We start from the raw sequence: 12,829 nt of genomic DNA, 5'->3' as shown, positions 1-12,829 counted from the left end.
AAAGTGAAACCAAATGGAGGCGTACGGGTCCATTTGGTTTCACTTTACATGACGCATAGTGAGCTTGTAGATCTGTTATTTTGAAAAGGTTCTTATACATTTGAAAAACGTATCAAATGAAATGGAACATTCTGCATAATGAGTATTAGCCTATACTATAGCCTATACTCATTATGCAGAATATTCCATTTGATACGTTTTCAAATGTATAAGAACCTTACTTCTGGTACTTTATGGACATACAAATATACACTTCTATAAAATAATAAAAACAGGAGGAAATCATCATATAAAGAAAGTAAAAAATGTTAAACGATGTACAGTACGGGGAAAAGGTGGCGGTGGGGGGTGGGGGCGAGGTTGGGCGGGGGAGGGGGGAGGGGTTGGGGGACTCGAACTTTATTTACAGGGGCCAGTTTGGAATTGCAGCCGCCCGGCACGCGCTCGTGCACGCACGCACGCACGCACGCACGCACGCACGCACGCACACACACACACACTTATTTTTTTAAATGGTTACATTACAAATGTGGAACGCCTTACCTACAGTCATTAAGACATGTGAATCCCTTGACTCCTTCAAAACTGCTCTCAAAGGGCACCTACGGACGGCTGCAATTCGAAACGTTTCTTTTCCCTTTTTACCTCCTTTATGATGAATTCCTGTTCTGTGGCTATATAGAAGTGTATATTTGTACGCGCTCTGTGGATTAGGAAACACTGCGGCATCAATTTTGGTACGAGCGATTCCATTAGGTCTTGCCCTAATGGGACTGATCGAGGGTAGCTACTGGGACGTAAGTCGGGACGATTACAAAAAACATTGCATGGATGCACCTGGGACGTATCCTCAGTGATGTATCCTAAGGTCATCGTGGTTTCGGGTCTCTCGAACATCATACCCCTCACTCAGGTGACCCAGCCGGGGTGATCAAGTCCCGACTTACGTCCCAGTAGCTACCCTCAATCAGTCCCATTAGGGAAAAACCAGGGCCACACAATCCGTTGCTCCGGAACTACTCTGCCAGGACTGGGAGAACCAGATTCTGGCACGTGGAAGGACTAGGCTCTGTGGGTTTACTCCTGTCCGGGCCCCTCCTACGTCTCACCAGTTCCACTCCTGCTCTCACCAGGCCCAGGACCTGTGCGTTGCACCAGACTCCCAGCACCAGGCACTTCATTCAGGAATGGTGGATTATTACTTGATCACCCCGGCTGGGTCACCTGAGTGAGGGTTATGATGTTCGAGAGACCAGTAACCCTGATGACCTTGGGATACATCAATGAGGATACGTCCCAGGTGCGTTAGTTTTAGTATATCGTTTTCATGATTTCATGATTAAAGCAATTTACTAACTATTTGCTATAGTCCTACTAGACCCCAGGAACTTTACATCTGGCCATAAAATATCACGGGATCTCAGTTTGTCACCTCCCCCTTCACATTCAATAGAAGATCTCAGTTTGTCACCTCCCCCTTCACATTCAATAGAAGGTCACCTCCCCCTTCACATTCAATAGAAGGATCTCAGTTTGTCACCTCCCCCTTCACATTCAATAGAAGGTCACCTCCCCCTTCACATTCAATAGAAGGTCACCTCCCCCTTCACATTCAATAGAAGATCTGTTTGTCACCTCCCCCTTCACATTCAATAGGTCACCTCCCCCTTCACATTCAATAGAAGATCTCAGTTTGTCACCTCCCCCTTCACATTCAATAGAAGGTCACCTCCCCCTTCACATTCAATAGATCTCAGTTTGTCACCTCCCCCTTCACATTCAATAGATCTCAGTTTGTCACCTCCCCCTTCACATTCAATAGGTCACCTCCCCCTTCACATTCAATAGATCTCAGTTTGTCACCTCCCCCTTCACATTCAATAGATCTCAGTTTGTCACCTCCCCCTTCACATTCAATAGATCTCAGTTTGTCACCTCCCCCTTCACATTCAATAGAAGGATCTCAGTTTGTCACCTCCCCCTTCACATTCAATAGAAGGATCTCAGTTTGTCACCTCCCCCTTCACATTCAATAGAAGGATCTCAGTTTGTCACCTCCCCCTTCACATTCAATAGATCTCAGTTTGTCACCTTCACATTCAATAGAAGGTCGACTCCAACACAGCCCAGCCTCTAAAGATCGGTAGAACCTGATCAAAATTAAGACTCGTCTTTTACTTTCTCTAATAACAACCTAAAACATGAACATTTGTATAAATAAACAAAACAAAACAAAGTTGTCCCTTAACTTAGCAGTACAGGTTGCATGACATACTCATTATTGTGTTGATGATTTGAGTAAGGACGGACCTCACAGCCACACATTCTGTAAAAAAGACAACAGTGTGAACAGTTCAATTTGTTTAATGCTTACTTATTCAATGGATGAATTAGCTGATCATTGTTGGTCGACAATAAACATTCCTTGTCGTGATTGTCGTTCTGTGTACAGTAACACAGAAGAAACAGTTATCCAAGCAGAGAAACCCAAACTTCTGACATCTGACAAATAACCAAAATGAAAGTTTGTGTGCAGACGTCGCAGTGAGAAACAGAATTTTTTTCTGGTCAGATTTGTGCATGTGTATCAAGGCTCCAAGATGAAGACATGACTGTGTGTGTAATATACATTGCAAAGGTGACAGCTTTCCAGGTACAGAGATTGTGTGTACAGCGTGTGTGTGCGTGTGTGTGTGTGTGTGTGTGTGTGTGTGTGTGTGTGTGTGTGTGTGTGTGTGTGTGTGTACACAAACCACAAGTATGAACACATACTAGAGAGCTTAGTCCGACTTTGTAGGCTGTATTTACAAAAACAAGGATTGATTCTCAATCCTCTGATCATAGCCAACAGTTTATCAATATGAATTGGGTAGGGATCCTACCCAATGAATATGGAAAGCATATTCCCTTTTCAACAAAGAATCATCTGCTAGTACAAAATTGATATCACAAAAAACAAACAAACATAAAAACAATGCCAAGACTTTTACAACCTCTTTGAGAAATACTGAGTGGTGAGGACTCAGGTAATACTTTGAGCCATGTCAATTCCATTTACGCAGCACTGAGCAGAGCAGATCAGATTGCCACAGGTGGTATTTTGATGCCTGTGTAAATGCAGCCTTGTATTTTCCCCGATAAAGGGAGCATAGCGTTAACAGTCATATCAATAAAAGGCCACTAACGTTGCAGCTTGAAAGACATGTGTCTTTACAAAGAAGAGTAAGAAAAAACAAATCCCAAGTGGAAAGCCCCAAATTACAACAAGCCTCTGACAATTTAATAGTAAAGTAAAGATGACTGTGTGTTCACATTACTCTGTATTTTTGTGACTGTGAGCTTGCATGCATGAGCCACAGATAGTGAATGTAAAGCATAGTACAGTTTAAGTAGTAGTAGTAGTAGCAATAGTAGTAATAGTAGCAGTAGTAATAGTCGTAGTTGTTTTCACAATCTGATACATAGCACAGCAGTTTATTGTAGCATTGCATTATGTGACTGTACGGATGTGGATGTTAAAAGCCTGAGTTATACTTAGTTGCACCCCGGTGTCGCTTACCAAAACGGCTGATCTATGATCTCACAATGCGACACCGGCACACAACTAGGTTAAGTATAAATCAGAGTTGTTGACAACATACACCAGTGGATATAAGTGGGTATATTATTGAAGATGGCATGGTGTGTTCTCAGAAGTTACACATAGCTGAAAAAGATACAAATACTGTATATCAAAAGAGAGCACAATTTTGACTGGCAAAGATGTACTCGTCGTGACCACCAAGTGCACATTCACAAGTGAAAGAATTACACACACAAAATATACAATTAAAAGACCCCACATTTAATTCAAATACTTTTTTTCTCTTCTGCCTTTTGTTGGCTGCTGTAAATTCAAAGACATCTTATGAGCCGCAAAAGCATAATGTTTACCCCCAAAACAACATGAGCATGTAATCCGTTTCTCCTCTTTCTTGTCAGTCTGTTATTCTGAGATTTGTCCCATGGTCCAGAGAGCATGTTCTAGTCTCTCGTTTAAGTCCAAACACCCCTTCTTTTCTTGTGGTAGAAGCTCAGATGGTTACAATGCCAACCTGCTCTGTGATCATGTATGAGCTGGTGTCTTCCACAGAGGGGAGCAGGTGACCAGTCTCCCCTGCCCACTGAGCTGTTTGCAGGTAACTGGAAGACAGGAGCAGTTGGTTAGCTAATGGCTGGTGGACTAGCTGGCTAGGCCACCGTTTCCCAAACAGTGGGTCAGGACCCATTTTTGGGTTGCGGACACATTATCGGGAGTGAGTAAACATGCCCCTATTTTTATATACTAAACATACTCGGGAACGATGCAAATAGGGAATGCATACCCACTCTGTTATGCAATACTTTTTTTTTGTGTTTCTGGACAACCGCCTTTGGGGGCTTAAGAGGTAGTGAAGATGTACAAGCTCACTTGTTTTCACTAGTTTGTGTCACGGGGGAGACATCAAATATATCTTTTGGGAGCTAAAACGTTTGGAAACCACTTGGTTGGCAAGTGGTTGCAAATGGCTGGCTAGATAATGACTGATGATTGAGTGATGATCTATGATACAAATGAATGCATTGATTTACTGATTGATGGATGAGTGGGTGGTCAGATTAGCTGGTCTGTTTGTTGGATGAGTGAGTCTTTACTTGATTATTTTGGGTTACAATCAACAATTCAGGACAGCATGTGGAAGCGTCTGTGTGTCAAGCTACATTTCCCCCATGAATATTGTACAAAAACAAGGTCTAGCGAGCCAGTCAGAACACTGCAGGCTGGCAGAAGGAAAACCGCAGAAAAACTGGATTTTATGTATTAATTTATTTCTAATCCAGAATCACCACGTCGAATAGGGTCGACGTGGTGTCTGGTTACCAGGGCCGCTTGGGTCAATTGCCTCCACACTTCCACAGACTATTCATAAGTACTCTATTCATAATGTTCTAGGCTTATTATCCCGCCCTAAATGTCTAGACATATTGTACAGTTAGCGAGGAAAAAGAGGTGGCTGAAATGTGCCTGAATAATTCAGGCCCATTTCAGCCACCTCTTTTGCCCATTAGGACCACTGTACACAACGTCATCAAACAGCGACGCACACCTATGGTAACATCTTTCTACAGGCCACAGGTTTCTCAATCTGTGTTACACTTTTTTCTTTTCCCCGTGGCACTAGAGCTCTCACTCTAGCTGGTCGAGCTTCTAGTAACTATAACCGTATTCAGTAGATGTAAGCCACAACTCACTCATTGCTCTCCAACGTCACGTGATCCACCCGGGAGCTGGGTGGTTGTAGAGGATGGTGGAGATGCGTGTCCAGGATGGGTGTCTCAGTGAGGGGACAGGGAAGTGATTCTGAGGCAGCCTGCTGGGGCTGGGGCTGCGCCGCCGCTGGGTAGTGGTGGGAGCCGGTAGGAGGAGAGGAGGGCATGTGGCTGCTACTGGAGGTGTTGGCATCCAGCATCTCAAGGAGGAGGTCGTAGACGAGGACCACATTCTTCCTCTTCATGGTGGACAAGTGGTCCATGCCTTTGTTACTGGGGAGACGCAGGAGAGAGGAGATCCATCATCAGTCAGTTCAATTCAACTGAGCTTTATTGGCATGACAAAACATACATTTACATTGCCAAAGCAAGTGTCAAAATATAATAAAAACAGTTGAAAATGGTGCAAAGTATATAAAGTTGTAGGGGGTACAGCATTTTGTAAACAGAGATATGCCACACCTAGAGCTATGGCACACCTGACATTATGACGTATTATGATCAGTTTTGGGAGTAATGTGTTACTACTGTAAGTAAGCCGTCGCTGAAACTTTAGGACGGCCCCCGGTTCACGTCCCGGCACCAGTCTATGTGTCAAAGTGTCTTTGAGCAAGACACTTAACCTCTCCCCAAGGCGCTGCCCCTTGCGCCCACTACCCCTTGCGCCCACTGCCCCTTGCGCCCACTGCCCCTTGCGCCCACTGCCCCTTGCGCCCACTACCCCTTGCGCCCACTACCCCTTGCGCCCACTGCCCCTTGCGCCCACTGCCCCTTGCGCCCACTGCCCCTTGCGCCCACTACCCCTTGCGCCCACTACCCCTTGCGCCCACTGCCCCTTGCGCCCACTGCCCCTTGCGCCCACTACCCCTTGCGCCCACTGCCCCTTGCGCCCACTGCCCCTTGTGCCCACTGCCCCTTGCGCCCACGTTGTGAACTTGTAGATTGCTACCTTTATGTGGCGCACGAAAAAAAAATCATAAAACATGAAATGTTAAAATGTAGATACATTTTCTTTCTGCCTGACTCACACACTCAGTCTGTCCTTGTCTGGGTTTTATGTGGTGTTCACTTTACCCCAGGTCATTAGATTAGGCCAATGGTATTTACTCTAGGCAGTTTAATCAGTGTCTTTGTCTGGCTGGCTATCAGTGCATTCGGCGCTGGAAGTGTTCTTCCATCTCTCACATAAATAATGGCCTCCATCGTGATTAGAGCTAAAGCAGTATAGCAGCCATGAGAGACAAAGACAGTTTTGGTTCGGAAAGGAATTTATACGTGCGTGTTTGTGTGTCTAATCTGGTGATCTACTCTCACTATAGCCTCCATTCATGATTCAACTAGGGTGCGTGCACGCGCACACGCCAGGCAGAACCATTGCTGAGTAACGTTACTTTTTACAGTAACTCGTTATGCTGCAGGATTACCGCCATCAACACCCTGAGCGGGATAAACAGAGTTCTCCGTCCTATCAAATAGTAACGCCCAGCACTCAGGTAGATTAATAAAAGGACGGAGATTTATTGATATCAAAACCGATCGCATCGCTCCACAGGCTGGGAGCGTCTGTTGGGCAACATTCGATGTCATTTCCGGTTGGGACGTCATCCAAAATGTTCCCCCGCATTTTAGCGGATAATACCGAAAATCTTAAAACGTGAATAACTCTTGATCTAAATCATTCCGTCCAATTCTAAGCAAAGATTATGTTTTAGACGGGCCATCGCGGTCGTGTCGCTAGTCGCGTTAGAATTAACCCCCGGGCGTTCGTGGTGTTAAAAAGTATTCTGTTACATTACAAGATTACCTCCTCAGAAAAGTAACTTGCTAGGTTATTTTTGCATTACCGAAAGTTAAAACACAACCGCGAGGAAGTTGGTAAACATAAAATCACTAGTGCAGTCCTCCAGAGTGTTGTGTGGAGCTGTGCTAATTTGCATTGACGTTGATCTCCTTCTGTCACCAATAAATCCCCAAATAGTGTGAATACTTCCATGGCCTTACTAAAGGCTAAACTCTGTCTTCTCTCTCAATCTCTGTCATGTCGCACACGTGCAACAAAGGAATGTAAACAAGACCAGCCATGTGTCACACCAAAAGTGGTGATCTATTGAATACGGTAGATTAGAATGATTACACAATAACTACAGACGGCAAAGCATGGGTCACCGATTTTCGTGCTTGCACATCTCCGTTGACAGAGACGAGCTCATTGCCTTATTCATTCAGGAAACAGCGCAAATGTGTCGGATGGATTCTTTTTTCTTTTATGGGAACAGAAAGAACAGGGAAATAAGTAACACCATTATTTTGGAGAAGGAAACTAAGTAACTGATTACTCTAATTGCAAACTATGGTAACTCATTATTAGTCATTAGGTTACTCGGTTACCCAAAAAAGTATTCTGTTACAGTAACAGCATTAATTTGAACGGTGTTACACTCAACACTGGGCAGAACATACACACACACGGCAGGCAGAACCATACACACACACACACACACACACACCAGGCAGCACGCACGCACGCACGCACGCACGCACACAAGTTATTTTATTTGGATAGATATAAAAGAACTAGATCCAAACACTGATCAGAAGAAGGTTACATTATATGGTCCAACCAAATACAACTGCTGCACATGCTTAACACACAGAGAGAAAAAGATAGCACATTGATTTGATACTACTAAACAGGATGTTTTTTGTTTTCCTTTAAAACCCTCTTATTGCCCTTGACGGTATTGACGTAATTGTTTTAAAATGCAATATTCGGGGCTTGATTAGAGCTTAATTTGACTTAGATATAAAAATAAACGATGATCGCATAGCATCGGAGACAGACCATTGTGTAACACAGTGCAGAAAGATAGCGGATGTTGATGTTCCGTTTAACCGGAAATGACATCGCCAGATTCAAAATCGGCATAATGGTGAAGTTACCGCCACCATCAGGACTGGGTGTCTAATACTATAGGATTTCCCCGTGAAAATGAGATGTGTATATCACAGATTTCTCTATTGGCATTAAAATTATGAATTAAAAATATGAATAATGCAGGTAGAAGGCACAATCCACACACACACACACACACACACACACACACACACACACACACACACACACACACACACACACACACACACACACACACACACACACACACACACACACACACACACACACACACACACACACACCTAAAATAGCAGAGCTTGTAGATTGTCTATTTAATGCATGACATCACTGATTTAGTGTTTTATTAAAATTAGTCGATACCCATGCAGGCTTATTAACAGCTAAACTAACACACATGCAGGCATGTGAGGCGGCTGTGTGTGCCTCACAGTACTACTCTGGACTGTACTATGTACAGTACAGTACAGTACAGTACAGTACAGTACAGTACAGTACAGTACAGTACAGTACAGTACAGTACAGTACAGTACTACAGTACAGTACAGTACAGTACAGTACAGTACAGTACAGTACAGTACAGTACAGTACTCTCTATCTCCACTCCTCCCTCTGCCACTTATATTGGCTCATGTGGCACACCCGTTATGCGATGCTCTGCCAATCACAACGCAGAATGCGGCTCTTCTGTGTCTGAGGATGCATTCTGTCCACGCATGCTCAGGACGCATTCTGAGGACACAACCTCTAGAATTAGTAGTTAGATATGTATGTACAACCTTTTGTGTTGATTAGTTGAGTAAAAACAAGTAAGTAATCAATAGAATACTCAGTAATGAATGAATGGTTTGTGGGTACCTGATATGTCTGATGTGTGACAGCAGCATAGTGAGGTGTGTGAGTCGTAGGGTCTGCTGCTGGGAGGACAGGCCCAGCTTGGAGATGGCCCAGACCAGGGCATCAATCACTGAGTCCAGCAGCCGTAGCAGCTTGTTCCTGCTCTCCAACTCCTCGGCCGTCTCCGGAGGACTATTGCACGTGTCTGCAAGAGAGAGAGAGAGAGAGACAGAGAGGGGAGGATAGAGAGAAAGGGAGCGAGACAGAGAGGTTGAGTACATTGATTGATTGATCGACCACTGGCATTTAATTAAGGCATAGCCCGCTCATTTTTTAAGCGATATTTTAATTCTCCATAATCCTTTGGAAACTTTCATTTCAATGCAATCAGACATGATTGCATTGTCTCCCAATCAAACGATATCAAAGCAAAAACCTAACTTCGGTAATAATGGTCACATTACGCAGGCATGGACAGCCCTGCATGCGTTCTCTTCCCATTACAATGAGAGAGAGAGAGAGAGAGAGAGAGAGAGATAATGCCCATTAGATATCATATAGGCTAAATAAGAAAGGCCTTTATGTCTAATAATATTGCCCATCTGAAAAGGACTCACAAAATGTATGTAATATGTGTCAGAGTCACTTAGACAACAGAGCTAACACTAGTCAATGATAAATTGCCATCTGATATCACAGTAAAAATTATTCAACGAGAATGCATTTGAATAAGAAAATGTATTGGACAATATTTATATTATATTTAGCTGCTTGTCAGACATAAACCCAATGCGCACCAAAAACTGTAAGTCAGACAGAGAAATCTCTGGTTCTGCAATAACTGCTTTCATGTCATGTTATTGTAATGCTATAGCACTCACGCTCTGGACTATGCTACCCTGAAATTAGTAGGGCAGTAGGCAACGCGCATCATTGAGCAAAGTAGGCTAGTGGAGTCCTTGCTAGATTGTCTTTTGTTTTCCCAAGCTCTCAAGCATTGTTCAAGCCAAGTTTTTTGCCCAGCCCTTGCCAGTACCTCTGCCATCACTGAATGCCTTTCCACGTGTGCCTGACGGTATGCTCTGTAACCAATCAACAATGACATTGACCGTGGCATTGACATTGAACTGCCACTTTAAAGGTGGTTGCTCACTGGACAAGTTATTTCGGAAAACCGGCGGAAAAACGCAGCTAAAAATCCGAAAACACGTCCAGTGTGCAACCACCTTAACACTAGCACATCTGAGCGGTCCATCTGACCGATTTTGAGATTTTGAAGTGGATTTTCTTTGCCCATGAAGTTCTGAGAAAGTTCCCCTTGCATGACTTTTTCTAAATATTCGATTCAAATCATCTGTTTTTTTCCCATCTGAAACGTTTTGTAAATATGATTTTAGGCATACTTATACCTAGTAGGTCTGCTCTTTTTCGCCCAAATGACCGCGGTCACCCTTTCTCCCCCCGCAAGCAGAAGTTTCACACCTCCCGACAGCTGGAGACGGCATTGTTCAAGCTAATGGGTCATTTGCATTTCAACTGCCAAGCCTGCATTCCATTTCCAACTAATTCAATCATATATGTTTGGCTGGTTAACTTGGAATTTGTTTACTATGTTGATAAGATAATAGGAATAGTTATACAATGATTATTATCCATGATGAGGGATGTTATTGAATGCTCGGTTAGACTCGACCGACATTTCCTTTCCATGGAGCGAGAATGCTTGCCGATGCAATTCCAAATAAAAATGACAGTGTTTGAAATCATTCCAACCAGATAGACCTATCGAACCTCTAAATGTTTTGTCAGTCAAAAGATAACAGTTCTGTCCGTCCTTCGTCTGAAAACTTTTCTGCAAGCGACGTGGAACTGATCTGCAATTCTGCCTGCCTGCACGCACGCAAGGCTCTTTCTTGTTCATGAATCCAAGTAACTGCCGGTGAGGTATGCGAAAGTGGATTTTAGATAACGCTGTAGCACTATTTGTGGCTGTGATGCATCACATGACTTGATCTATCCTATGGTGTATATATAAACCGTGCTGCTATAAACCTTCTGCTGCGGACCTCTCTGCTGGCACAATCAATCAAATATATATAAATTACATCGATCATAGGCGACGGGTATGTAAGGCTAGGCAAGGCATAGTCTTCCCTAACATTATGCTGGGTATTTTTGAGTGGTGTAAACCACTCCTACAACTGGCTTTGTTTGTGCAGAAAAAATGAGCATGGTTGCTATGTTCACCCTGTTCACCCGGGTGTTTGAGTGGTGTAAACCACTCCTACAACTGGCTTTGTTTGTGCAGAAAAAATGAGCATGGTTGCTATGTTCACCCTGTTCACCCGGGTGTTTGAGTGGTGTAAACCACTCCTACAACTGGCTTTGTTTGTGCAGAAAAAATGAGCATGGTTGCTATGTTCACCCTGTTCACCCGGGTGTTTGAGTGGTGTAAACCACTCCTACAACTGGCTTTGTTTGTGCAGAAAAAATGAGCATGGTTGCTATGTTCACCCTGTTCACCCGGGTGTGATTTCATTACGTCAGACATGATTTCATTACGTCAGACAGGCACACCACTCAGTTCACACGGGTGTGATTTTTAATATATATATAATATATGTGCGCAGCATTATATAGAAGGCTAGTGTGTGTGTGTGTGTGTGTGTGTGTGTGTGTGTGTGTGTGTGTGTGTGTGTGTGTGTGTGTGTGTGTGTGTGTGTGTTGTCGCTGCCCCTGGTGATCGCTGATCGGGTAGCCTAATCAGCAGATTGGCTACTTGGTATGTCTGTAAACCTCGTCCTTCCAGGCGCTTTGTAGCAAACAATAGCGCGCGCTGGTTTGTTTTGGAAAACAGCAAAACGCAAAATGGATATAGCCTACGCCCTACGGTCTTTTTCAAGGCAAAGATACAGTAATTCAGAAGAAGAAGCTGTGAGTCGGCTGTCAGCACTCGGCAGCACCAGTGGCCGCACGGTTCACAGTTCACACCACTGAACTGTGAACTGAACCCCCCCCACGCAATTCTAGCCTACCCAGTCGGTGTCAGTGTTTTATCCGCTCCCAAACTTTTTCGGGAGAAATAAACAGACATTATTTCTGCAAACCGCATATGACAAATATAACCTCTAAAACAACATTTAGTCTACATGTTGTGAGTAGCCTACATTTGTATACACATGAGGAATTCGTTGGAATGTACATTTAGAAGACAATGGCAAGCCGTCAACGGGTGCAGGCACTGCAGGGAGAGGTGTGAAGATCATTAGACGAGTGGGGGAGAGAGTGGCCAATCAAATCGCATGAAAAACACAGTCATCTTTTTTTTTGGCTTTCGCCTTTATTTTATATTTTTTATGGAGGGACAGACAGTAGGCTGACAGGAAATGGGTAGAGAGATGGGGGGGAAGACATGCAGTAAAGGCCGTCGGGATCGGGAGTCGAACCCGCGGCACACTGCCAGACTGGATTACCAGCCAAGGTGCCTGGACCGCTGAGCCATGGCCCAGGCAGAACACAGTCATCTTGACCTTTCATAGTCATAGTAGTAGATGAGATGAGTTCAGACATGCTAGTGTTAAGGCAGATGTTACTGTCTAGACTCTGGGTCTAGAGGATGAATAAGCAAGCATCAAGGAATTTCCTCCACTGTTGCGTCTAAGGCCCAAACCACACCAGCTGCAACTACTCACAACTCCTTGCAACAAAACAAACCACACCAATGCAACTCCTTGCAACTGCCATTGGGAATAATGGTTGCAAGTAGTTGCATGTTGCAGGGAGTTTCAT

The 12,829-nt window shown here is 44.0% G+C and overlaps 1 protein-coding gene across 3 annotated transcripts in view; it reads right to left on the bottom strand.

The window, feature by feature from the left end:
• Window positions 1–2,363: 2,363 nt before the first annotated feature.
• esr2b (estrogen receptor 2b) overlaps window positions 2,364–12,829 on the bottom strand; it is a 151,649-nt gene continuing 141,183 nt past the window's right edge. For all 3 annotated transcript variants that reach the window (XM_079527190.1, XM_079527189.1, XM_079527188.1), the window contains 3 exons: window positions 9,062–9,245; window positions 5,272–5,562; window positions 2,364–4,182 (listed from right to left, as the gene is read on the bottom strand). In XM_079527190.1, coding sequence (XP_079383316.1) covers window positions 4,074–4,182; window positions 5,272–5,562; window positions 9,062–9,245 — 584 coding nt within the window. In that variant the 3' untranslated portion in view covers window positions 2,364–4,073. The remainder of the gene's footprint in view (window positions 4,183–5,271; window positions 5,563–9,061; window positions 9,246–12,829) is intronic.

The sequence above is a fragment of the Electrona antarctica genome, assembly GCF_951216825.1.
Source record: "Electrona antarctica genome assembly, chromosome: 18".
Lineage (NCBI taxonomy): Eukaryota > Metazoa > Chordata > Actinopteri > Myctophiformes > Myctophidae > Electrona > Electrona antarctica.
The sequence above is the reverse complement of the archived record's forward strand: the minus strand, read 5'-3'. Positions and strand labels throughout refer to the sequence as shown.